This window comes from Melanotaenia boesemani, chromosome 23, assembly GCF_017639745.1.
Source record: "Melanotaenia boesemani isolate fMelBoe1 chromosome 23, fMelBoe1.pri, whole genome shotgun sequence".
Taxonomy (NCBI): Eukaryota; Metazoa; Chordata; class Actinopteri; order Atheriniformes; family Melanotaeniidae; genus Melanotaenia; species Melanotaenia boesemani.
The window spans coordinates 22,774,858-22,801,087 of record NC_055704.1 but is presented as its reverse complement, the minus strand read 5'-3'; the positions used below and the strand labels follow the sequence as shown (position 1 = coordinate 22,801,087).

At 38.6% G+C, this 26,230-nt stretch overlaps 1 protein-coding gene across 4 annotated transcripts in view; it reads right to left on the bottom strand.

Moving 5' to 3' along the window:
• The window catches only part of cacna2d1a (calcium channel, voltage-dependent, alpha 2/delta subunit 1a), a 128,165-nt gene extending 102,412 nt beyond the window's left edge, over positions 1-25,753 (bottom strand). For 3 of the 4 annotated variants that reach the window (XM_041977337.1, XM_041977338.1, XM_041977339.1), the window contains exon 1: positions 12,254-12,464. In XM_041977337.1, the coding sequence (XP_041833271.1) occupies positions 12,254-12,333 (80 nt within the window). In that variant the 5' untranslated portion in view covers positions 12,334-12,464. Of the gene's footprint in view, positions 1-12,253; positions 12,465-25,653 lie in introns of those variants that run through there. The other variant, XM_041977340.1, reaches the window with a different exon arrangement.
• Positions 25,754-26,230: the final 477 nt, after the last annotated feature.

Genomic DNA, 26,230 nt, shown 5'->3' with positions numbered 1-26,230 from the left:
TGCCAGAAACAAGAGCATTACATCTCTCAGAGGTTAATAGGGCATTTCCAACACGTTAAATGTCACCAGGTTAGGTACAAGTCTTTGTAAGAAGTACTTAATGTGTGACATGGAGTAAATGGGAGCAAAATCATTACTATACAACCCACTAATAGATATACAGTGGATCAAATAATGACAAAACCTGCCTTTGTTATCTGCAGAAGAACTGCCATCATGTGAATATTATCAAATTAATGAAAAATACTGGACTTAAAAGTCATAAAATGGACAGAAACTTAGTTAATACCAGTGTTTTGTGCAGATGGCTGCATAAAAAAAGACTGACCAATATTATGTGTAATTACAAAGCAACAGTTTGTAAAAGTTGTGCTTAAAGTGTTACTTTAAAAAAAAAAAAGATTTCATGTTGTATTTAATTATAGCACATAAAAAGACTGATCATTAAATTAGTCTAGTTTAAATAGAATAAAGAAGAAAACTGGATCTCTGAGATTCTGACTTACCAGCACAATCTTTGAAAACCAAATAATCTCACTCAGCCAACTGTCAAGCCTAAAATGTGAACACAGAAAAATGGACGCATTCCCAGAATAGAGAGCATGACTCAGAATGAGAGTACTGCTGTCTTAATTCTGACCACATTAACCCCCCCAGCCTAGTTGTGTGAGACTACAGAGGAGGCAATGTGCTCATGTCGCCAACAGTTTGTGCTTTTCAAAAACCACAGCTTCTCGCTGTTAGCTGCTGTGCTGCCATTTCAAACACTTTTCCCAGGATAATCCACTTACGGGATCATTAGCTCAGGAGGAGAATAAATTTAAAACACTCAAAAAATCCTTTTTTTACACGTCTGTCAGGAAACTATTTTGAATTATTGATAGTTGATGACTTAAATGCAGCTCATATTTTGAATAAGTTTGTTTGAAAAACTCAATTTACAGCTTGGATCTTATTCCTAAATACTACAAAGTAAGGTATAGCAAGAAATCCATCATCTTAATGAGTTAAAAAAAAAAACAGTTAAATTGAGCAGATTAAGACTATAATCAGTGAGTAATATCTTGTAACTGGTTGTGAAACATTATAAACTGATGCTTTTTCTCAGTGTTTCTCTTTGAGAGAAAAAAAATCTTAAAACAAGAGGATTCTTCCTAATTTAAGATGTGCTATTAATAGCCTTTAAAAAAATGGTCTGCTTCGACTCCACTCAAATTTATGTTTAGTTGCTCTTGTTTTAAGATGTTTTTTTCCTCAATTGAGGAAGAAAAACACTGAAAAGAAGCATCAACAGGCTGTTTTTTTTTTTTCAGTTGGACTTAAAAGTGACTGTTCTAAGATATTTCACTTGTCTAAAGATATTTTTTATTTCAGGAAATCTGTGTGTATTATCCGGTGCTGGGAAGTATTTAAACCCAGAATTTGAATGGAAATTTAAGAATGTAAGGTTGGTTAGATTTTTGTGAGACAAACAAAGAGGCAGCTGAAAGTAAAAACAGATTTGAGAGTGAGATCCATTCTTGAACATTAAAACAGCTGACATCTAAAAAAAAACATCTAAAATTATTCTGTATTTCTTTAGTATGGTACAGATTAGGAGGATGTTGAAGTTGCACATTTATAATCACAAATAGGTGTCAAATATGGACTTTAACCTAACCATTCTATCAACCAGTATCTCCTCTTTTCGAGCCCTTTTTCTTGTGGATTTGCTGGTGTGTAATAAAAAAAAAAAAAGAAAAAGCAGGAGAAGCAGGAGAGTGAGACTTGATCACTCAACCTCTTTGAGGCTAAATGTGTTGTAATGCCTGCAAGTTTCTGTGTTATTGCACTTTACTGTGAATTTCACTTATTCCATCATTACATTTAAAGCAACAATTAAGACAAGTCTTCAGCAAGCAGGTCTTCAATGTGGAAGTTATTCACTAAGCCAGAAGCACCCTAAACTCCTAATTTGGCATTTGTAACAAGAAAATATTATGTAGAGATCTTATAGATGAAAAACCACCAAATTCAATGAGACAACAAACAGGTGCAATAAAAAAAAAGCATCATCTTGGTGAACATACACATTTGGACAAAGCTATAATGACCTGAAATCTGACCTGTACATCTGAACAATCTTTGCAGCCTGTAATTGGCAACAGGAATAAAACACAGGTGACATGGGGTGAGATTTATTTTCCTCCCTTTTTCCACATTTGACCTCACACTCAGGACCACAACAAATTGGGATGGACTCTTTGTTCCCTTATCCACCACTCTGCCTCCACTTCAAATGACTTATACATCCTGGCAGAACTAACAGCTCCCGATGTATCACCTCTCCCCACAGGTGTCTGGACACATTAAATTGGACCAAACTGAATTAGCCTGACACCTGGAAGTACTTGCACTCTCACCTGCTGCTGAGATCCCTGCACAACATAATGCCAGAGCTAAGGCTGACCCAGTTGCCCTGTCCAGATTATGTGCACACATACAGTTGTGCAGCACAGCAGGGAATGAGGCATGCTTGCTTTTGGGCAATTTGTGTCTAGAGGAATAAATGTTGATCATGTATGACTCCTTTGATGAAACACAGTGGAAAAGGGCAATTTAATGAGTTCTGCAGACTGCACCACTTGAGCCACCAGTATGCTAGCAATTGAAATCAACTAATAGTTAAACAAGCAGTTGCACACTTACACAAGTTTGTTAGGATATGAACTTGGCAAACTTCTACTTCAAATTAGGGTTCATGCATACACAATAATGCATGTGCATCTAATTTAACTTCAAAATCATTAATAAATTATAATAAACTGTTAAATTGTCTCATTGTGTTTCTTTTTGCTCATCACCACCCTTCTAGCCATCTTAGTCTCTGCTAGCCTTTCGAACTCTGCTGACTAAACCTCCTTATCTCTGTCACCTTCACACTTCCTGAGCAAACTCTCTACACATCCGTAGATACATCAAAGATACCCTTCAGCTTCGCTGCACGCAGACAATCTTGCCTGATGTGTACTGTATAAATATAGAGATTTCAGACTCCCCCAACCCCCTGGCTAAAATGTCCAATTAATGTCAATCTAGTTTCCTACTCAGGCAGACTACTGTCAGTGCTGTATTAAGCACGAGTTACACGCAGTGCCCAGTGTGGTCTGAGCACAGGCATCAGCGGCTCTTATGTCTCAATGCAGCTCCATTAAGGGGCTTAAGAGAAACCATCACAGGCCATTGTGGATCCACTTTTCATGGGCCTAGTTCAAAATATAAAGCATCAGATGGCCTGTGGTGCTTCACAAGAGATGTGTTACATACTTTAAACCTCTCGTATGCAATTAGGACAAGTCCTTAGAAACATTTCTATATATTTATAGAAAAGCTTTATTTAGAATGTCAAAAGTACCACTGGTTATTCTATAATTTGTCATTCTGAGGAACCAGCTTACAAAATGCTTTGGACGGTTTTCTCTTTAACATAAAACTAAATCTTACTCTGATTTTCTAATTCTGATTTATGAAGCATCAGGTCAAACTGTATCCTCAGTCACTTCCCTGATGTTGGATTGTTTAAACAGGGTTGGTCGTGGCCAGGCTCATTTACCCTCCTTGTTTCTCCAACCCCATGTGAAAAGGATTTTTCTCAAAGATATTACAAAATTTTTTTTTAATTTCTTCTACCGTTGCCAAGTTCTACTCACATTGGTTTGTTCATCATCCACTTAGTGCCATGATGTTTGCACTTGCACATTTGGACACCATGGGTGTGATTTTGATTGACCGGTGTAGAATCAATCCTATTGGATAAATAAAAAACCTAAAACAATACCGATTGGCCAAGGACACAAAAAGCTGCATCTCAGGAAGGATCTTGACAAAACCAATGAGAGCGCAGCCTCAGGTCACCTGTTTGCCAAAGGTTTTCATGCTTAAGCTGGATTTATTTCTTGCACGGTGTCTGCGTAAGGTTGGTTAAAGTGTAGTTGATGCTGGTGAAGTGGGCTCTCGCATTCAAGCGTAGGGGGTACTGGTTGTTTTAGTGCCGTGTTGGAGTTTCTCCCCCTAATCTGAAGGTGGCAGCAGGGGTGGTATTGGCTGGTAAACTCAACAGTTCTTTTGATGGTTCACTTCAGTTTCGGTAGGTATTTCCTGTACTAAAACAACAATGGCATCCAACATGGTTCAGTGTCTTCATGATCTTGTGGAAGCAAATGAAATAATTCGATCAGCCTCTCATCAACTTGATCTATTGGGTGTTGTTTTTAAAAATGGCGGTTACCACACAAATTCAGCAAGATGATCCAGAAATCGAGAAATGCGTAATCCCAAACTGACCAATCACAATGGAGTACTTCTGCATAACCACCCAACACGCCCTAAATACTCGCATAGCCTTTCTTTAAAAGCTCGCACAATTTCTACAGTTTTTCTCCTTGTCTTTATTCTTCTTCTTTTTTATTTCTTTCGGTTCCTATTCTTCTACTCCGTTTTTTTGTTTGTTGTTTTTTTTGCTGGTTGCATGTCAGCTATTCTGCTCAGCTATGCCTCTGCATCCGTTTTCTGTGTCAAGTGCCGTGGAAATGGACTAAATTAGGTGAGTAACCAAAACAGGAGGTAGACAAAACTGTTCGTCCGTCTGCGTATCCGTCTTCTGTGTCGAGCATAAATGAGCGTTTAAGTCCGTAGCAGTCATGTGTGGAGCTGAATAGCATCGCCGCTGTGTGGTGTATGTAGGAAGACAGAGGTGTTGTAGCAACACCACAAACTTCCTTAAACATCCGAGAGTCAATAATAAGACAATATAGTTAAATTATGATGAGGAAGAGGCGGAGAGAAGAGGGACAGGTGCTGCAGGGAGGCACTACCAGGTACTAACTACTATTCAGGAACAGAGGGAGAAAATGTGAAGCTGTAAAGAACTGATGCTGAATTTTAATTAAGTGATTTTTATCTGCTAGATTCAGGTTTTAGTGTTGATGTTCAAACAACAGGAGTTCCCCTCATTCTTAAGACTAAGGCATCCTGTTTGGCTATTTGAAGCATTAAATATGGTTATGAAATAGGTAATATTGATTAAATAAGAAATACATTTAGATGGCTCCCTGCTCCATCACACCTGATTCAAATTAGACTTAATTTGAATCAGGTGGTGTTAGATCTAAAACCGGTAGGACTGTGGCTCTCGAGGACCAGGATTCCCCACCTCTACCTTCTATTTATCTTTTTTTTTTTTTCAGAAAACAGAGTCTGCCCTTTCATATCAATGTAATCTATGTGTGTGTATGTGTGTATTCAAAACTCACTTGCAGTCAGGCCCTACGTGGTTTTTTTTTTTGGCATCTATGGAGGATACGGTGAGTTCCAGAATTTTCTTTTTTTGAAGAAGAAAAACACAAAACACACCATTAACTCTAGGAACATGTTGGACAACCTGTACCTACTTCCCACTGAGGGTTGTTGAGAGAAAAGCTTGTGACTACACGGACTCCCTTCTTCATCTTACCTCCTTCTGCACTGCCGAGCAGCAGCAAGCTGGCTGCCCACCTGTGAGTGCAAACTGTCTCAGAGTAATTATACAGTTGAATTTACACTCAAACTGAAAGCATCCGTCTTAGTTTCACCGAGTCGTCAGACTACAGGGAAAATAAATACATATTTTGTGGTTGTTTTTGTGGAAAACTCCAATTTAATCACTGTTTTGTGACCAATATACAAATTGTTTTTCCCAAATAGCTGATCCTAGTTTTCAGACACACCTTTCTTCTGTTCTTCCCCTCTCTGTTTTAAAGCACTGAAGCTGTATCTTTTTGTTTGATTATATTAACAGCTCTTTCTTTGTAATCTCCTACACATTTCTGATAAAAACCTATCAATAAATAAGTCTCAAAACAAGTAAGAAGTGTCAATTTACACAGCAGATCCTTTGCTTTTTAGTGCATATGCTTCCTGTACCAAACAGGACTTGCATCTAAACAGCTGTTAGCTATTCCCAAGGTTTCCAGGGCAACGGTGTAATGGAAAATTCTTGGGGATTTCCATGTGGCAAAAGACTGTTAACAAAATAATGCCACCCTAGATTTGGCCCTTACAATTTTCTATTTAATGTGGCGTGTTTGTGAATATATGCACATGCTTGTGCAGGGTATCTTTTTCTGCAAAGGAACTTACGATGGGAAACTTAAACCAGACACTAAAGCAACACTCAGAGGCCATGCATAAGTAAGGAGTCTACAAAATGTCAGGGTAGGACTGGAGGGAGATTTATGAGAAGCCCCTGCCACTTGACACTGGTCTATCCTGTAGCCCTTTCCTTGCTACTGAATCAGGACACACAGCGCCCCTTCCCTAATGACAGAGGCCCACCTCTAGCTGTAGCTGCAAATGGGCCAAAGAGGAGTTATTGGATGAGAAATGAGAAAAATCTGAAATGATTGAGGAAGATAAAGAGAAAGTATGTGAGGATGGAGTGAAAGAAAAACAGTGAGAGCGTGAAAGAAATTTAAATTAAAGAGCAAACAGCATTCTTGTAAAACAGATACTGAATAACTGGTCAGCTGCTTGGTTTTGGACAAAATGATGTCTCCTGAAATATACCTGCTTACACCAACTCTCTTATGGACAAGAGGTGCAAATCAGAGCCAAGGAAACCCGAGACAGCCCCAAGCAGACCATTTCCATCTGCTTCTCATTAAGTTAATTTCATACTGCTCTAATCTCACTGCTTTGCTGGTGTTATTCTTCAAGTTAGCTTTCACCATGATTAAATAAAAGAAAAAGCTGCAGGAAAATCAAATTTATCCAAACTTTTTTTATTATTGTTATTATTACATGAGACATTCTTAATTCCTCCATCTCTGTCAAGAAAAAAAAAAAAACATTTAGAATTTGTGACTCAATCAAGAAACAATGCCTGGAGCCATTTACATGGGCTTAAATAAAACAGAATATTTAAAAATAGAAATAAACTAACAAGACAATTTGATTGTAGCCAGCTTGATTCTCCAGAGATGTAGACATTTGGGTTCAGATGTTCTTGTGCAATGATTACAAAGTAAAAATGAATGTAAAAGCATTAAGAAGTTTTCTTTGCTGCAAGCCAATTTTAAATAATGATTCAAGCACTCGGTTGAGGGATCACTGCAGCCATGATTATCTGCAGATGTGAGAGTTTCTATTTGTTGCATCACACTGAATTTTATTAGTGAGCTTCTAAGCGGCAATAAAGTCATGCATCTGGGATTGAAAGGAAATTTGATTATAACATAAGGTGAAAATGTGTCTGCATGTAAGAATTATGGCATATTTATTACAGGGAAATGTTATTCACTAAAATAAAAAAAAATAACAGTGACAACACAAACTGAGACAAACTGCAATCCCAAAAATCCCTGAGTTATAAAAAATGCTTAAAGATTAAAAGAAAACCAGTACTGTCCTTGCCTATATGGGTTATGGATTTAAAAGAAGTTTCACAGTTTTGGAAATATACTAAACTTTACTCTTTCTGCTTTATTTATTCAGCTGAGAAGTTTCCAACCATAAAAACTGTGGAGTAAGTGTGATGCATGCATTTGAATAAGAGCTGCATGTTGTACCACTGTGAAGCCAAAAAGTCCTGCAGAACTCAGCTCTCTGTTTAGACACTTAACCTAGTTTGTGTGCAATAATTCACCAAAACATTAGGAAAAATTGCAAGCTCATTTGTCCTCATCTTTGTGTAAAAAAAGTTCAGTGTAGCCCTTATGTTAGCATGTGTGTCTGTGATGCTATTATCTGTGCTGCTGGCACATGGTGGGAAACCTTCTGATGCTCATGTTTATTAATGTAACCAGGACAGAATCTCATATTTGAGACTGAATTGCTGATTACCAGTTACAGCTAATGAAATTTAAATTTGGGCATTTATTGCCATGAGGCAAATTTTGTATATTGCTCCCAAAGCATCCTTGTGTTGTTTTTCAGTGGGACACAACGCAGAAGGAAATGAAGGGTTGTCACCTTTTTCCATGATTTGAGCAACTCTAATCTATTTTTTATACCACAAAAAAAAAAAAAAAAAAAAAAAAAAAAAAAAAAAAAAAACACAAACAAAAACAAACAAACAAAAAAACCTAAACATAAGTAGATTTTAATGTACAGGCCCACTGAACAACTCAGTGATTGTGTCAGCATACAGAGGATGAGGAATGAGGAGTGATCATGCAAATATGACCTCGCCTCTATGGAGGCTAGAGGCAGAGTAGGGTGGCCCAAAGACCCGGGCCAGCAGCAGCAATCCTGGAGCACGAACCCTGGCCACCCCATCACGAAAATGACCCCAGTCCCACCCTGAGGGCACCAGAGGAAAAGCCCAAACCAGAGTCCCCTGCGGTCAGGAGGCACAGGCCTCAGTGGGCCAAAATCGGCAGCTGCCGACCCTGCCAAGCACCTGCCATCCAGGACGGCCAAAGTGCAGGGCCCAGGGCCCCAAGAGCTCAGAAGCGTCACCCTCCTAAAGACAGAGGGCCCACACCATGCCCAGGAGGACCAGATGTCCACCCGGCGCAGGCCAGCATCCACCCTAATATTCTATCTGCACATCCAGGGAACCAGGGCACATCAACCACTCCCCCCTCCCTCCTCTTTTCCACCCCAACCCCCCAAACACCACTACCCCACCCTCCCTCCTTCCCCACACCCACTCCTACCCACCACCACCCTCTCACACCTCCACCAACTAACCCACCCCTTACCCCTATATTTCCACCCCTGTAATCCTTCACTCACAGCCTCCCCCTGCATTGTAACACGAATGGCTCATATTTTCTTTACATCAACACACGTCGAACGGCCATAATGTCTCACATGGAGGCCCTAAAACTAAAAGCAACTTGTAGTGGACAAAACATGATTGAAGTGGAGGCTTATTCTGTACAGCTCTAGGGGGCTTACACCAGATGTCCAGTTAAAAATAATAAACTAGCTTGATTGTTTTAGGGGAGTTGTGATAATCTGACAAACCCACAAGAAGATGCAAAGATGACCTTAACTGGTGTGATTTGGCTTGTGTATTTAACCACTGAAAAAAGAACAGTTTAAGCGTGTTGCTTTTGGTGTAAAAACGGTAACTCATCTCTAACCATGAATATTCATTCAAGCTTTATTGATTTATTCTGTACATTACATTGCCCTAATGCTGTGCTTTTTTTCCCCCGGCAAAGAGAGTCAGCATTGGCCCGACTTTTAACTGGCTAGAGAGAACACAGAGAAGAGACAGGACGCAAGATGGATGCTGACTTAGCCGCCACTAGAGGGCGCAAAAATGTGAAAATCTGACAAAGTTCACGAATGTCTTAAAAAGTTTAAGTACTTAGTTGTTTAAAACGTTAGCACTGTAATGTTGCCACTGGCCTTCAAAACTTTATCTGGTATTTTTACTTTGTCAAATATCACACATCAGGAAGCCAAACAAGAAAAAAGGGGAGCAAAAAAAAAACAAAACAAAAAAAACAAACAAACAAAAAACAGCTCATTTACTTAAAAAAGAAGTTGCTTGCAAACGCAGTAATGTTAGTTTATTTGTAGCTCTGGCAACCTGTCCAGCATGCACTACAACTCTGGCTTAATCTCAGCTGTGATCGGCTCCCTCTGATTCCTATGGCCTTCAAAAAGAGAGGGCACAGCTTATGGATGTGTGGATGAGCATCTTGTTTTATCTGTACTAAAAGCAATTTAATAGTATTAATCTGTGATTTTAATCTGGTTATCTGTTTATTTCTTGGCAAGGGCAAGCTGTCTTGTGGCTACCATGAGATTGTTGGACAGTCAGCTGGGGCAGGAAGTCACTGAGCCTGGCCAAGAAGCAGCCCTGAGACGATGTTGCCTAAAAATCAGATTATTTGCATCCGAATTAAGGAAAAACAAAGAGCAGAGTGTAAAACATCCTTAAAATGTCAAATTATTATTTTAAGTTCTTAAAACTTGTTTAGAGTATTTTCTTGTCTTGTGGATGTAACATATAAGGATGAATAAACTACATGTCTGTATGGTCTTTAAAGCTTTCTTTCCTCACAACTGCCCATGCTGCTCGCTGTTCATGCATAGCACCTCCTCATCATGCCCACTGATTGGCAGAGATGAGGCTACAAACACAAGGAGCATGACCCTTGAGCTGCTTGAGCATGAAATCTAGTTAGCCTTAAATAAATAAATAAATAAAAGAAAAAAAAAGTGGGAGCATGAAGAACAGAGCAGAGGGTAACAGAAATGGTGGAAAAAGCATGGGTACAGATAGATTATTGAACTGTAATGGCACATGGTGACAAAAATATTTGTTTATTACTTTGTTCAGCTAAAGAAAAAAAAAACGTATGAGATCAAAACAGCAGTCTGGATTCCCATGTCGTCCTTTTTCCTCTACATCTGATCTTCCTATCTCTTCTAGATGCCGCCGAGATCTCTTGAGAACTGTCACTGACATCAGTCTCATGCTTTTGATTTGATGATGTTAATCATCTGCCTTTGGGCAACAACGAAGAAGCGAGAGAAAAATCAAGACACACATAGGGAGGTGGACAGACAGAAGATGGACAGGAAGGCTTAAAAGAAACGCAGATGGGAAGGAGAAGGGGTGGGGGAAGGAGTCCAAGTGGAGGAGAAGGGATACATGAAGAGCTGAAACAGACAGATGCTGGCATGGGAGGCTGAGGATGGAGCCCAGAGATACAAATCACAATTCAAGCCATGACAGAGGGATGTGAAAGACAGACAGACAGGCGTGGGTTAGCCTCTCTCCTCACCCTGCATTTCTCTTATTCTTTGACTTTCACTTTGAGGGGTAGACGCAAAGCTCATCCCTCAAAAATCATCGTGTAACACACAAACACCAAAAAGAAATAGTTAACAAATTAAAAATATATATAAATATTTAAGGAAAGAAAATGAAACAAAGTGTTTCAGCCATGATTATAAATGTTTTCTTTTCCCTTTTTAAACATAATCTGCATTAAGACATACAGTGCACCATGTGAAAATCATGCACACAACTCAGATCAATCCACTTAGTACCAATGAAATATAGGGAGTGGGCAGGCCACTTTGCTAGTCTGACATCATTGTATTAGGCCATTAGGCTAAGTGCCATCATGGCGAAACACCTCCCTGAAACCAGACTTGGACTGTGCTCAAAACCAAGCTTCTTTGTCTGTTCCTTTGATCCATCACAAATATCTTCAACCTGTTGATTAAAAGTGAAGCAAACTGGTCTTCAATCCTGTTTGATTTAAAAACTGTCCTCCTGTTACTGAGGATAGATCATGTGTTACATCTATTAATGTTGGAGTGCAGATATAGAAGTTGGGAGTCAAATTTAGAAAGAGTGAGTGATACTTTAACTGACACACCACATACATTATAACATGAGCTCGTAATCCAAATGAGCATCCTGCAAGACAAGCAGAGAGCTTTTACCTCATGGTTTGAGGTCATGGGAAAGAAAATATGACATGAAATGCATATTGTGTCTCAAAATATTTACAAGCACAGCAAACCGGTCAGCAAGTCCCTGCTGTGAGACCATTTGGTTAGTTTTAAAAGGAGTCCACGTTGTCCATGGAAGACAGCAAAAGCCCAGTATTATTTTATTATAGCACTGAAAAGAATTTATGAGGTAAATTGATTTGCAAATGTATTTGTCTAAAATTAGCTGAAGCAACTTTTTAATCAACCATCTGACAGCCTAAACTACTCCAACTGAACAAAAAGCACAAACAAGGTTCATTCTAACAAATCTGTTTTGATCAGAGGGATGTTTTCTAGTAATTTTCCAACTTTACTTCATCTTTAATATATGGGTCAAATGACACAAACTCATTTAGAAAAATCAGGGTAAATCTAGTCAACGCTAAGTTGTGTTTGTCTGAACTTTCTCTAAACACACAACTCAGTTTATTTTCCCAGGATGATTCATAGGACAGCCAGCCGCACGTCACACTGCTGTGGATTGGTAATAAAAAAAAACCGCTTTGAATGTCATGTTTCCAAAAGTCAAAGTTGTATTCAAAGCAACGTGCAACCATCAACGCTTAAAGGGAAAAGAGGCGCTCTCTTCCTCCTTGATTTAAAGAGAATTTCTACAAAGTGCAACTTAAAGGAAAGAAAACAGTGACTGACTTTGTAATACCCACAACATATGCTCTAAACAAAAATAGTCATTCAAATCTAAACACGCAGCATTTTACCAAGGACTTTTAAAAGCCAACACTGTTTCAGGTTGCAGGCTACTCACATATAAGCCTGTGGGAATGTTCCGGTCGACACAGGCGGAATGGTTGTCAAGAGAAATAATACACAGAAAGAGTAATCCATGTCTCTGTTTACGTCCCCAAAATCACGGCAGCCAAGGAGAGGATGCGCAAATAATAATAACAATAAACAGCTATGAACTCCCCCCCAAAAAATCCACAGCGGACTTGCTCTCAGTCAAACGCTTCACACCGCCATCGGTGCGTGTTTAGAAACAAATCTCATCTGGTGGATATCTCTGACCCCCCTCCCCTCCCCAAACCCCCTCCCCACCCGGTGGAGTTGAGGAGTGTGCTGCTTGGATTGACCGAGTGTATGGGTAAATGTGTGCGTGTGTTACTGATAAGTGACTAAAACTGCGATCAGATCTTCTGAGTGTGAGGAAAAATAAAAAAGGAGAAAAGGGGAGGGCGCACTGGATCCTCGACTCGGCCAGCAGAGCGATGCAAATCCTCACACTATAAAAAAAAACCGGAATATGTTAAATATATTGCTAAGTGGTTCAATTTGGTCCAATCATTCACTTTAAAAACATGTTTATGTTCATATTCATCTTCATGAAGTGAGTGTTTCGTTCGTATTTCTGGGAAATAGGCTATTTCTGCAGAAATCCCCATAAAAGTGGAGAAAACAATAAAACGTGTTACTGGACACATCTTGAACAGTTTTAAAGTAGTTTTGTCCATGACATCTTTTACAGCGTGGAGTTTTTATTTTCGTGTTTCTGACGCAAAAATGGGTTTCCGGGCTCGCTCCTTTCCCACTATAAGCAGCAGTTATTACACATGGCTTTCTTACAGCTGGAATTTACCCAGCATGAGGGAAAACACTGACTCGCCGTCTCTTAAAGCAAAAAAAAAAAAAAATCCAGTCAAGATTTTGACAGCTGTGTAAAGTCTTGATTCAGATTAATATGCAGCTTTCATTTGATCAAACTCAACAATATGACCATCAGCTGGAGGTTTGCAGGAGGTCAAAGTTTAATCAATCCATCCATCTATGGTAATATTTCTTGCTCTGTCAGCCTACTCCCTCTTTTCTGTACTTCTTCCAAAGATGTCCTACTGCATGTCTTTGATGAATCAGTCGTATTGCATGCACTTTAATGGCCAAAGTGTGTTTATATCTAGTTGGTGGCATATGATATGGTGCTGTTAATCAAAACGTTGCACATGATGCCCTGGGCTGGAACAAAAAGTTATGAAATGCAGTTTCTCAGCCTTGGAAGGCTGCAGGACAATGGTAACCCCCAGCATAATGAATGTCAGTGAGCCATCAAAACTACTCAGAAGCCTAAAGTTTTAAGGCTGTGGATGGGTTTTGTCCTCCTTTTGCTTCATCCCTGGGTACACCACAAGCAGGGTGATTCTCAGGACAACTTGGGCTGCGTCTGGTCACGTGTTGCTGAAAGCATCTTAAGCCCTCCACCCGATTGCAGCCCAATGTCAGATTCAGTCAAGCATCTCAGGAAAGATTCAACATTATCATCTAATAATGGATCTCTGTTTTATTATGTATATCATTATGGGCTTTCATTTAATTTTCAATAGTTCAGGGCCTGTGCTTATGCAGAAATGTGATAACAAATTCCTCTTGCTTTAAGGGTTGCAGCAAACTTAATACGAAGTGACATTTCCCTTTGCTGGAAAAATCACCAAAGGTAAATATGAGAATACAACGCTCTTTGTTAAATACTCATTTCCTTGGAGCCCCTCAGTTATAACAGCATTTCAAAGTTAAATGTTTCCTTGCTGTTTGAATGTTTGCAAGTAAATGAGGATAGCAGCAGGGAAGCAAAGTGCAGCTCACCTGCCATTATCTGAATGGCACAAATAGATTCACTGTGCAAATAACTGGCCACGTTCCCCTTCTCAGGTTTCACTAAAAATCATAAAAGCTGATCCTCTGGGACCTCTCACCAGGCATGGATTGGGGGGGGGGGGGGGGGGATATTTACAGAGCAACAGTAAAGAGGAGCAGCAGGTTAAGATAAAGAGTCAACATTACAAGAGAGAGGGTTTGGAAGTTAATACAGAGGTTATGTCAAAGGAAAAAGGGCACCAATTTTTCCAAAAAACAACAACAAAAAAACAAAACAAAAACAAAACAAGAAAACACTAATCCCTCATGGTACTAATGTTTTGGAAACAGTAAGGTAAGGCTAATGTAATATCTTCTAAACAGGATTATATGGGATTTTCACAGGGATTAGCTAATTCAGTGTGAAAAAAAATTACATTTGCGTAAATAATCAGCTTATTGACGTGGTGTTTCTTTATGTAAGGTTAGTTTCTGTGACATTCAACATTATTTATGTTAAAGATGGATCACGTTATTACTGTGTAATGTGAATGGAATAACTCCATTAACAACATCTGTGCTTCCCCTTTACTGTATGAAGTATTTAAACATTTTTTTTCTTGCTAGCTGCTTCAGTGTGACTTTAATGTTTTAGTTTATTCTGACAAACTTAGAACAAATCTTTAACCCCAGTTAAAAAAAGAGGGTCACTATCTGCAATAATATCCAGATCCTAAATCAATATTTTATTTACTATAACAACTGAAAACATACTGGATGGTGACAAAATAAAATAAGCTAACTAAGTTTGATAGCAACCTCAGGAGTCAAAAAGTTGAGATGGAAAAGAAGAAAAAAAGCTTAAAACGAGGCACAAAAGACAGCCATCATTACAAGCCACCAAGTGTTGTAGCTCTGTGATGCCTTCCAAGAAAGCATCAGAGCTGCAGAGAAAGAAAATGTGAATCACATGGCTAGAAGCATGACTTAAGAACCTTATTTTCTATAGAGTGAGTGTTGTTTAAATGCTACGAGATTGTCAAAATGCTCGGTCTGCTGAAAAATACACAAGCTGTATGTCATTACTTTTAAATTCGGTTTCCACAAGAAGCTATCCAGCATGAGTGGCTGGAGAGGCAGCGAGCTACTCTGACACATTCAATTCAGCTTTATTTGCTTACGTCACAAACAATGTCGTCTATGGGCACTTCAGACAAATCAGTTTGAACCAATTTATAATAAATAAAAGTCTAGTTAAGGAAAACCAACAGATTGCATTGAATCTTTAATTCTTCCCAGTCCCACATCTTGAGCATGCATGATTTCAATAGCTTTTATTTAAAAAAAAGTCCAAATCTGCGACTATTTCTTTTAAGCTTGAATTTTTAAACGTATTCCTGTTTTAATACTGTTTTTATCCAATGTTATTTTTCCTTTTTCTTTTGTTTTTAATGTTAAACTATGCTTCTTCTGTTCTGTGAAGCACTTTGAATCACGCTGCCGTTGAATTGCGCTATAAAAATAAACTTGCCTTGCAAGAGGTGACTGTGAAAAGGAAAAACCTTGTTAAAATTCCTGTTAATATAATAACACGAGGGAAAAACCTCCGGCAGAACCCGGCTCAGGGAGGGCAGCCATCTGCCTAAACTGGTTGGGTACAGAGAGACCAGCAGACACTACAACTTTTAGCCAGGAAGACCTGCTAAAAGAGGAGAAATATGTTAATGATGTCAATACTGTCCAATGTTTAAAATTGTGAAAGAGGGGTTTACATTCCTATTGACCCTTAAATCTTGTTTCTTAGTTTTAATGTTCACTAAAAATGAAACTAAAAACCAGCTGTTTAAAAATGGGATTTAATGAGGACAAATACCAAACCCGACACTTTAGAGTCATCTGAAGGTTGTGTGAATGTCAATTATGTGACTTCCTGCACTTTTACTTTAACCTGTTGACTACCAAACTACAATGTCCTGCAGGTCATGTTCCCATAAAAGAGCAGCAAAAAGAAGTCAAGTCAGTGTAAGTTTGTTTGTGTGTGTGTGTGTGTGTGTGTGAGACAGAGAGTGACGTCTCCATGTATTCCTGAGTGCATTGGGAACGCGAGTGTTTCTTTGCATGTATTTTTGTGTGTTTGTGTGCGCCTGACAGGCAGCAGGTGTGGCCCTGTACCCGTGGCTCCTGACCACACCCACCTATCCGGGGAATTGCATGGCTGCTGTCGCTTGGCAACTCATTCTCCGTCTCCATGTCGGCTCCTCACGAGGCCACAAGGCTGTTTTCCAAACCAATGAGCACACGTCTTTTGCACTCCTGTATTTTTCTGTGTGCTCCTACTGGAACCGGGGCTTGAGCAAGAAAAGAAATAAAAAGTTGATAAGTGGGTCTCTCTCTCATATTTTATATATATATATATATATATATATATATATATATATATATATATATATATATATATATATATATATATATATATATATATATATATATATATATATATATATATATATGAATGAGAGAGATCCATTTAAAAATTATTACTACTTCTTTTTGAGTGTTAACATCACCCACCTAGACATGAATAATCCACCAGCAGTTTTTAAAAATGTAGAAGCTCCTTAACACCCTGACCTATTTTCAGGTTACATTTTAAAGTCATGCAAAGGACAACACAATTCATTTTCTTTTAACCAATTCTTGAATTTGTGATCTCTGAATTTTTGCTGTTGCTCTTCCATATGCTGACATCACTGGAAAAACATGCTGGTTGTAAGTATGTGGAGAGCAGTCCAAGCTCCAGGACATGATTCAATATGAAGCAGCATCTGTCAAATCTGACTCTCGTCTGAAAAGTTCGAATGTCACCATCACAACCTCACACATATTTCACTAGATTGCAAGAGAAACAAAATGCTCACATGTTGCTGAGCATTCACTAAACAGCAAAACTCATCAGAAAAAAAAAAAAAAAAAAAAAAAAAAAAAAAAAAAATATACCAGAATCCTGCTTTATATTTTACACATCTCTTTCTACCCTCCTTTCCCCACAGGCTGCCGTGTGCAACTCATTTATTAATTCTGCTGGGTGAGTGCGTTACCGTGGCAACAAATGATTTCCAAGTTTAAACTTTAATCACCATCACCCCCACACAGTGTCGTCTTGGCAAAGATGATGGGACATGTGTTCGGCCTCTACAAAAGCTGACACGGATGTATTCTTCATCCACGGTTCCAAATGTGAAGGAGGAAAGATGGAACACAACAGAAGATTGAGGGTGGGGGGGAGGGGGGTAACTTTGTTAGTTAACTTTGGTGGCACAGCTTAACAGTTAAAGGGAAATGTGCTTACTGCTTTTCCTGACAAAAGTTGGTCTCAACAGTCCAGGCCTGCTCTGTTTGGTTGACTTTGTAATGCTACAGTTGGCAGATATTGAAGAGTTATTTTGTGTTTATTAAAGCCGTATCATAAGGCATAATAAAGTGTTAATAAAGTGACAAGGTGCTCGTTGTCGACATGAAATGCATAGGACAGCAGATTCTTAGTACAAGTGGGGAAAACAGGATGTCTTTGTAAAAGAAATAATGCTTAGCTTTGTGTATGGGTGATAGATAAATACAGGTTGGTCTGGCAGTTTCTCTGTCATTGTTTTGTATTTTCTGCTCTACATTCTGCGTCTACATGTTTCAGGTGTACTGGACCTCCGAAACGGAAGAAGCCTCAACTGACCAACTGACACTCAGGGGTTCACAGCTGTGTGTGTGCGCATGATAAGAAGAAAGTACCTCCCCAAGTTCCACCTACATTTTATCAAAGCTTCGGAAAACACATGGTTGGGGTTCAGAGTTCTTGACTTGACCAACGTTCTGTTTGGTCGTGTACTCTGAACCCCGAGACTCTGTAATTCTATTTCTTTTGATCTGTTAATAAATTTTTAACTTGATCCTCGACTTCATCCTCCTCATTTCTGATTCAATGAACAGCGCTGAATAGGTAAAGTGTTATTGGAGTCAGATATTTTATGCTACCTATTATAAATTCAACGCTGATAACTAATCTATGTCTATGGCCCACCATTTCTTTGGACCACCCAAAGGCAGATTTTTAAGCTTAGATCCTTGACTGCATAACTTCTTTTTTCCCTATTTTTCAGCTCCATTACATTGAATGACATCTAGGTTTTGCTTCATTAGCAGGGAAATGAATAACTGAATAACATAATTTAATCATCATTTCTTCATGTGTTAATGATAAATATAAGGCTGAGATTTCCAACTTTCTTATCACAAACACTTTTTTTTTTTTCCTTTAAGTTACAGCTCCATAAAATGCCAAAGTTAACATATTTTGAAAGATATAAAATATTTTTGCAGCTAAAAACAGAATCTCAGAAGATATTAGCCCAAAACTTAACATATCTTGACATGATGTGCAAAAACTGGACAAGAGGAGGATAAAGGACCAATATAAGACCTGACAGATGCATGTCAGTTGATTCATCTACTGTTCTCTGAAACCTCATCAGAAATTGTCTCTGTGGAAATGTGGGTGCCATGAAGCCATTCATTTGTAAGGGGAATGAGCAAAACGCTTAGGTTTGCCACATGACACGAGAACTGGACTGAAAATGAGCAGCAATACATCTGAAGGAATGATGAGTCCTCCACCGAACCTGTATCTTAATTTCATTGAAGCAGTGTGGGATCATCTTGAGATTAAAGAAATGTCATTGAAGAAGCCTGCAGAACTATTACAGAAGACAACTTATAGAAATGACAAGAAAACTGGTCTAGGAGGGCTCAGACTGTTAGTAAAGTCTTGTTTCTGCCTTATGTGTTTTAAAGGCTGCACCACGGTGATGTGGTTTGCATTGTCACCTCACAGCAAGAGTCTGTGGTTTGAATTTTGGTCAGGGCTTTTCTGTGTGGACTTGGCATGTTCTCCCAGCTTGCATAATTTCTCTCCAGGTATTCTGACTTTCTCTCAGGGTTAAAACATGAACATTAGATTAACTGGTGATACTAAAATAATTCTTTGAGTGTGTGCATGCATAGTTGTTTGTCTTTGTGTTGACCCTGTGATGGACTAGTGACCTGTCAAGTGTGTACTGTGCTCCTCCATAATCCTGAAGATAATATATATTAACACTTCTGTGACAGCTTTGACCATGATGTACTATCCCACGCCTACAATAACAACAACACAGGGAACCAAGATTGCGAGTCATTTGGTGCTTGTGTAAAACTAGTAAAGTGTTGAGATGTTTGAGAGAAAAGAAAATGTAAAGGGCTAAGCTGCTGATTTTAAACATTACCTCACTGCCTCTACCCTCTATTAAGGGTTTTTACCTTCTTTTTAGGTACCTGCACCCAGCTACTGTAGCTACTTTTTGCTCCCTGTGAGAAGGATTTGTTTCTAGCATATAAACAATGAAGGCTGCCCTTAATCAACCTTCAAGTTTCTGCATTGGAAAACAGTCCAATTAGTGAACTTTTGAACATTGTAGGTGGAGTAGTGTGCTATAATATGTGGAGACATCCAGACTAGACATTTCTTCCAGTTTCATCATTGTACCAAGTCAAGTTGTGGCTGTTAAATGACAACACTGTTGGCGCCCTCAGACTGATTGAATCCAAATGGACGCCCACTCATTCATTGTATTCACAACCTTGGAAGAGTTTATTTTCTGTAAGCTTTGATTTAATGAGTTATGTGAATTGATAAAGATCACAAGCTCACATAACAGCATGCTGTAGTCATGAAACATATTTGGCCTCAGAAAAGCAGAATGTGATTATCCTCCCTACACATCTAATCTAGCACCACGCATCTCCTTTACCCGAAGATCTAGTCTGCATTCAGTGGACCGAATCTGAAATTGTGTTCCAGGTGAACAGAAAACATTAAGAGAGCTTTTGCTAAAACTAAAAAACTTAGTGTACTGCTTTTAAATAAAATACCACAACCTAGCCTTATTTAGAAGCAGCGGAGCAATCCAGGAGTTTATCAGGTATAATTTAATTACTATGCATCAGGCGATTATTAACAGTATCTCGACTATCTAGTTAAACTAATGAACCCCTGGACGGAGGTTATCTGGACCAACTTTTCCTATGCCACAAGTCAACCACTGTTTTAAATGCAGATACATTTGAAGAAAATAATAAGCTTTGCTGTCCTTTAAAATTCTCCCCATACACAGGGAGAACATGCAAACTCCACACAGAAAGGCCATCGCGCCCCTCAAACCAGCAGCCTTCTTGCTGTGAGGCTGCGGTGCTAACCACCACACCACTGTGCAGCCATTATTATTACTATTATTATCATCATTATTATAATTATTACTACTACTACTAAACAGCTATTTTATAAAGATTTCGGATGGGTAATATATTGATGGGGAAAGAATTCTAATGTAGTTTTAATAAAACTGGATTACAGCCTTAATCTTTTTCACAGCCTGTGTGTTACAGATTTTAGCATTTTTCTGAAACTTATTTTGCTTGATCGCCAAGTGATGAGCAAATTTTCCAGAATGTCACATTATACTCTGATTACATTTGTGTGTTTTCTTCAAATCTTTGTAGATTCAGTCTTTGCCTTTTTGTCTTTGGTACTTTATCATTAATAACACTCACCCACCCACCCACACACCTTTTTATAGGTCATCAAAAAAAAATCCTGCAGCCTCATCTACTTGGTGACAGTGATGTGGTTACACCTTGTTGACGCAGTCAATGAGAAATGATGGCAGCTGTGTATGATATGATGTCTTGTTCAGGACAGGGGCAGCCTCAGTACCCTCTGTGCACTGACTGATCACATTACTATTAGTGGAAGCTATTCTGTCAGGAGGAGAAGTTAAAGCCAAGGGAAGGTGAAGCGGGCATCCAGTGATGGGAAGATGTTTTTAGGGGGCATCTGAAGAGATTTAATGTGAAAAGTCTTTGCTGTCCCGTTTTGATAGATTATGCTCACAAATGCTTGATTGTTTTCAACAAAATTCAGTTTTTACTTTTGTGTTAAAGCCTGCCGTCATGTGATTACCAGCAGCTTAAGTAACAGGTGGCTTGGATTAATGGCTTTTCCCAGTTTTGTTAATGAACATTTTCTTCCTTGAATGTATCCACTATGGCCACAGCTTCATTTTTTGACATTTACCCAGTTCCTCTAGTATTTCACATTAATGTTTCAGGACACTAGATTAATTTATTAAAAAAAAAAAAAAAAAAAAAACATCCTGCTCCATGTATCATGGCCTGACCTTTCCAGATGTCAGAATTAGGAAAGAAGGCACATGTATCCCTACAGGAAAGCACAATTCCACTGTTCTGTAACCAAACTATGCATTTAATATTGTGAGAATGCAAATCTATCCTTATCAGAAAAGTCAAGCAAGATGAATATGCTTCAACTATTAAGTTATATTTAAAAAGGAGCAAGTGAATATCTAAACTAACTGTCCTGTTACACAAACAATTTATTTGAATTTTGTAAAACTGGAGCAGAAATGTCTCATGTCCCCAAAAAAGGTTTTCCTGGAAAAATAACAGAATACAGTTTCAAAGATTATTTTTATAATTATACCCAAAAAGTGTATCACATTTAACTGTACCATTGTAGGTAGAAGGGTGATGTTTAAAGCTTTTTAGATACTCTGCAAGAATGAAGAGTTTGTTCTGGCCTCCACATTTCATACTTCACCACAGGGTTATGTCTGTCTTTACATGCCTCACATGTGTTGTATAGATTTTTTTCATACGTCTTCACTACTTCTGTCAGCTGTTCCTCAAAACTTTAAAAATCTGCAACAGCTGAAAAGCAGAAATGACAACTTTCCGCTTCCTGCATTATCCATTTATTTTCTAAAGGCCGCTGTGCTAACCACCACACCACCATGCAGCCCTGCTTCCTGCATTTATCATGGCCAATTAAAGTCTGGGACCAATCAAACCATAGTTGTCAGATAAGAGACAAGAATAAACTTCTGCCTGGATGAGGTGTCAAGAACAACTTGCAAGAAAATAAATTATACTGTGATCCTTTTGCCGAGAAAACATTTTTTGTGTTTTTGCAAAATATGTAGAGACCTTCATACATGCCAAGTTGAAGATAAGATTTTTACTCCCGTCTCATTCAGGGATTTACAATTTTACTTGGAGATAATTTTGTTTTCAGTCACATTTTGCTGCATTATTGGGGCAAATTTATGAACCACATTGTAAGGGTTAGATGTAAAAATGATAAATAAGCAATTAAAGAACTACTTTGTTAGGGTTAAAACACGTACATACTACATTAAAATTGTTTCTGGGATTATTGAGTGATGGAACAAAAGAGAAAAAACACAAAAGTCCTGCTTTGTGCACATTTGTTGCAGTGATGCTAACATACTGACGTTCAGTAAGCTTAAAAAAGGTCCTTGTTCACTATTATGGTTTATTAATATTTACATATTAGCATTAGACAAAAGCAGGAGAAAATCTGTTTTCTATCACCACTTCACAGTTTAAAAGTCAGTGCTTGTATATAAAATAGCAGAGCTTATCGACTGAGAGAGCTGTATGTTTTTTGATTAATGCAGAAAAACAACTCATAACAGATACATTGCTTCTTTCATTTAGCAGCTACATACTTCACTTTCTCAAGTTGCAAAAATTCCTTTTTGCTTCAGTGATTTCTAAAGTAAAGTCAGAGTTAACAGGAACATAATTTCTGCAAGTATTAAGTCGTATGCGTAGTGCTGGAACACATTTAATTTTAACTGGCATGAGCATGCTTTAACAAGATTAATGAAAATCCCTCTAGAGTTATCAAATGTCTCTATAAACCAATGTCATCATGACACTGGAAGTAAAACACTGAATTATTAAAGTAATTAAGATTCATTGTTGTAGAATGCACACTGAACATTAAGAACAATTATTTACAAGTGACCTGCATCTAACTTATGAGTTGATGCATCCAGCTGCATTGTCTGATGTAATTTTGATCAACCTCACCACTCACTACCGACAGTTTAACGGTGGGAATTTTTTAGGTCCCTGACGCAACGTCTTTAAAGGCAAAAACAGATTTACAAGTAAAAGATCTGAGAGGTGCATTGCAAATAGAGATTATGTGTGTGTAATTGGGGGGTGGGGTGGGTTGAATATGATATACAAGAAAGGAAACAGAAAAAAGAAAAAGACCTAACAGGGAGAGCTGAGTATCCTTTATAAAATGCATTTTTGTCTTTAAGAATGATCAATGAGAACATGACTGTTAAACGGCCCATAAAACAGCAGCCGTAGATCCACACCGAGCAAACCCTGTTAATAAGGCAAAATGGCTTTAGCATAACACTTAGCTCTAGCCCCTGGAGTTCTCCTTGTATAGTGGAAATTAAACCAAACAGCTCTCCTCAGTTCATCACAGACAGAAATGTAAAGTACATGCCGTTATCGATGTCCACTCATATCCTTTACCTCGTATTGTTGACTGTGTAGACACAATCGTGCCACTTGGTATGTCAGTAAACCGGACCTATTAAAACGATATTGGCATGTGATCCTCACAAAAAGGACTTCAGACATTTCTGTATTTGTAACACCAGATAAATTTTTGCAATACACCGTCATAGCATTTGGCATGTGCATGCACTCACAACCTTTCAACTACCCGAAAACATGCTCGTCTCTGGAATATTAAATTGTGACACGTACTTAGACGATCTCATTCGTGTACCCTTTGTCACCCTCAGACTGGCCAAGAGAGATTTTGGTAAAGCCACTGTTAAGCCTGTTACACACACAATTTTTGGGCTGTTTCTGTCCCGATTCTACCTCGGACGCCAAACGCCCGATCAGCGTGAGATTTCCCTGTCCAACTATTATTTGGTCTGTGGTGTGTTACGATTTGTCCAGATAAACCGTTCTGAAACGGGTCGTAGGTGACAATTGGGAACATTGAACATGTTTAATATTTCAGAGCCAATTTCTGAGAAACGCCGACGACTCGTGCATTGTGACTGCGTGGATGGTGACGTGGCACGGAATGTAGCCAATCAGAGAGCGAGCTGGCTGGGGAACAAGGAAGTATATAAAGTCCTTTTTCACGCCGTCTCCAGTCTTTTTTTTTTTTTTTTTTTTTTTTTCTCTCCAGGTCTGGCTTTTTCTGTTAACAATAGTCCCAAGACCACCATCATTCCCTTGTCCTGTATGTCCCCTTCCATTCTGTGTGTTGCGTTTTCCGATTGTTACTGTGTTTCTTTTTCATCGTCATTTGCCGGTTGTTGCTATGGTTCTTTTACGATTCGAATGCTGGTGCTAGAAGTTGATGCTAGTGCTGTCTTTATACAGGAAGGTGACAATGGTTCTGATCACCCCATTTGTTACTTCTAACGTAAATTCAACCGGCACCAGCTCAATTATTCCACCATCAAGAAAGAGACACATGCTTTTTAACCGCTCTCCAGCACTTTGAGGTGTACCTTGGGTCTGGCCCTCAGCTAATTATCGAGTACACTGATCACAACCCTCTTGTGTTCCTCCATCGTATGCATGATCACAATCAGAGATTCATACGCTCAGTATTGCTTGTTCAGGAATTCAGCTTTGAGATTCGACACAAGAGGGGTACAGCCAACTTCATAGCTGATGCTTTGTCCAGATCATGAAACTATAAGTAACTTGGGTTTGTATTTGCATATTAATTATGTTTTGTTCTAACATATCATGTAACCTGTGTAAGTTGACACCAACCCTTTTAGGGGTTTGTGTCTTGGAAATGTTAATCTGACTGCGATCCCACCTAGATGATTGGACAGCTGTCTGGATCCACCGTGTGCCCTGCTGTTCTGTTCCTTGCTTGCGGTTGGCTGGCTGTGACATCCCAAAGCCAGGACTGGTTGCTTGCTCTTCCTCTCAAGCTGCCCCATTTAAAGTAGCAGGCTGACAATGATTGAGGGCAGTTTTGTGGTTTCAGCACAGTTTGGGTTTGACCGTCTACTCTGCAAACCTTTGAGATTATTTTGCATTTTATGGGTTTGAAGAGTTGACTTAACTCAGTTTCTCCTTCCTACTATATAAACTGTCATAGTGCACCAATGGTAGGTGTTAAACTTGTCTCTTCTAAAGGACAAAGACCATGTTTTTGTTGGTTTTTGGAGAAATTTTTATCTGTACCCTTCATTTTTAAAAGCAAGCAGGCTGCATATCAGACAATACTTCAGCAGTTAAATATACAGACAGTGTACTCAAGAAAAACGTGATTTTTGAATGAAAAGTTTGAGGCAGTGAGCTGAAGATGAGAGTGTGAAACTCTAAACTTATTTTTAATTAGCAACAGACTGAATAGGCAGAAGCAGGTGGTTTCTGCAGCCACTGTGTCAACATTCAGCAGGTGCTGACATGTGAAACCCATCCACAACGTGTAAACACATACAGTCGCACAGTTTGTTTTAGAGGAGAATAAAAAAAGATAAAAAAAAATAAGAAAGGAAAATACACATACAGACAAACGGGTTGAATTAAACTGGATTACTTCTTTGTCCAGGTCAAAAGGTCCTGAAGAAATTTAACAAAAAAAAAAAAAAAGGCACTAACCTGCAAAATTAGTTTCTCACTCCCCCTGCAGGCGGAATATTATAAATGCTGGTATTCATGTTCAGCCTTAATCTCTCAGGTTCCTTCAGGATATATTCATATATCTGGCAATTCAATGACAAGAAAGCAACATAAATTGTTTCTGGGATTATTGAGTGATGGAACAAAAGAGAAAAAACACAAAAGTCCTGCTTTGTGCACATTTGTTGCAGTGATGCTAACATACTGACGTTCAGTAAGCTTAAAAAAGGTCCTTGTTCACTATTATGGTTTATTAATATTTACATATTAGCATTAGACAAAAGCAGGAGAAAATCTGTTTTCTATCACCACTTCACAGTTTAAAAGTCAGTGCTTGTATATAAAATAGCAGAGCTTATCGACTGAGAGAGCTGTATGTTTTTTGATTAATGCAGATTAGTTTCTCACTCCCCCTGCAGGCGGAATATTATAAATGCTGGTATTCATGTTCAGCCTTAATCTCTCAGGTTCCTTCAGGATATATTCATATATCTGGCAATTCAATGACAAGAAAGCAACATAAACCACTAGTGCACAGTTATCTTTGAACATTCAA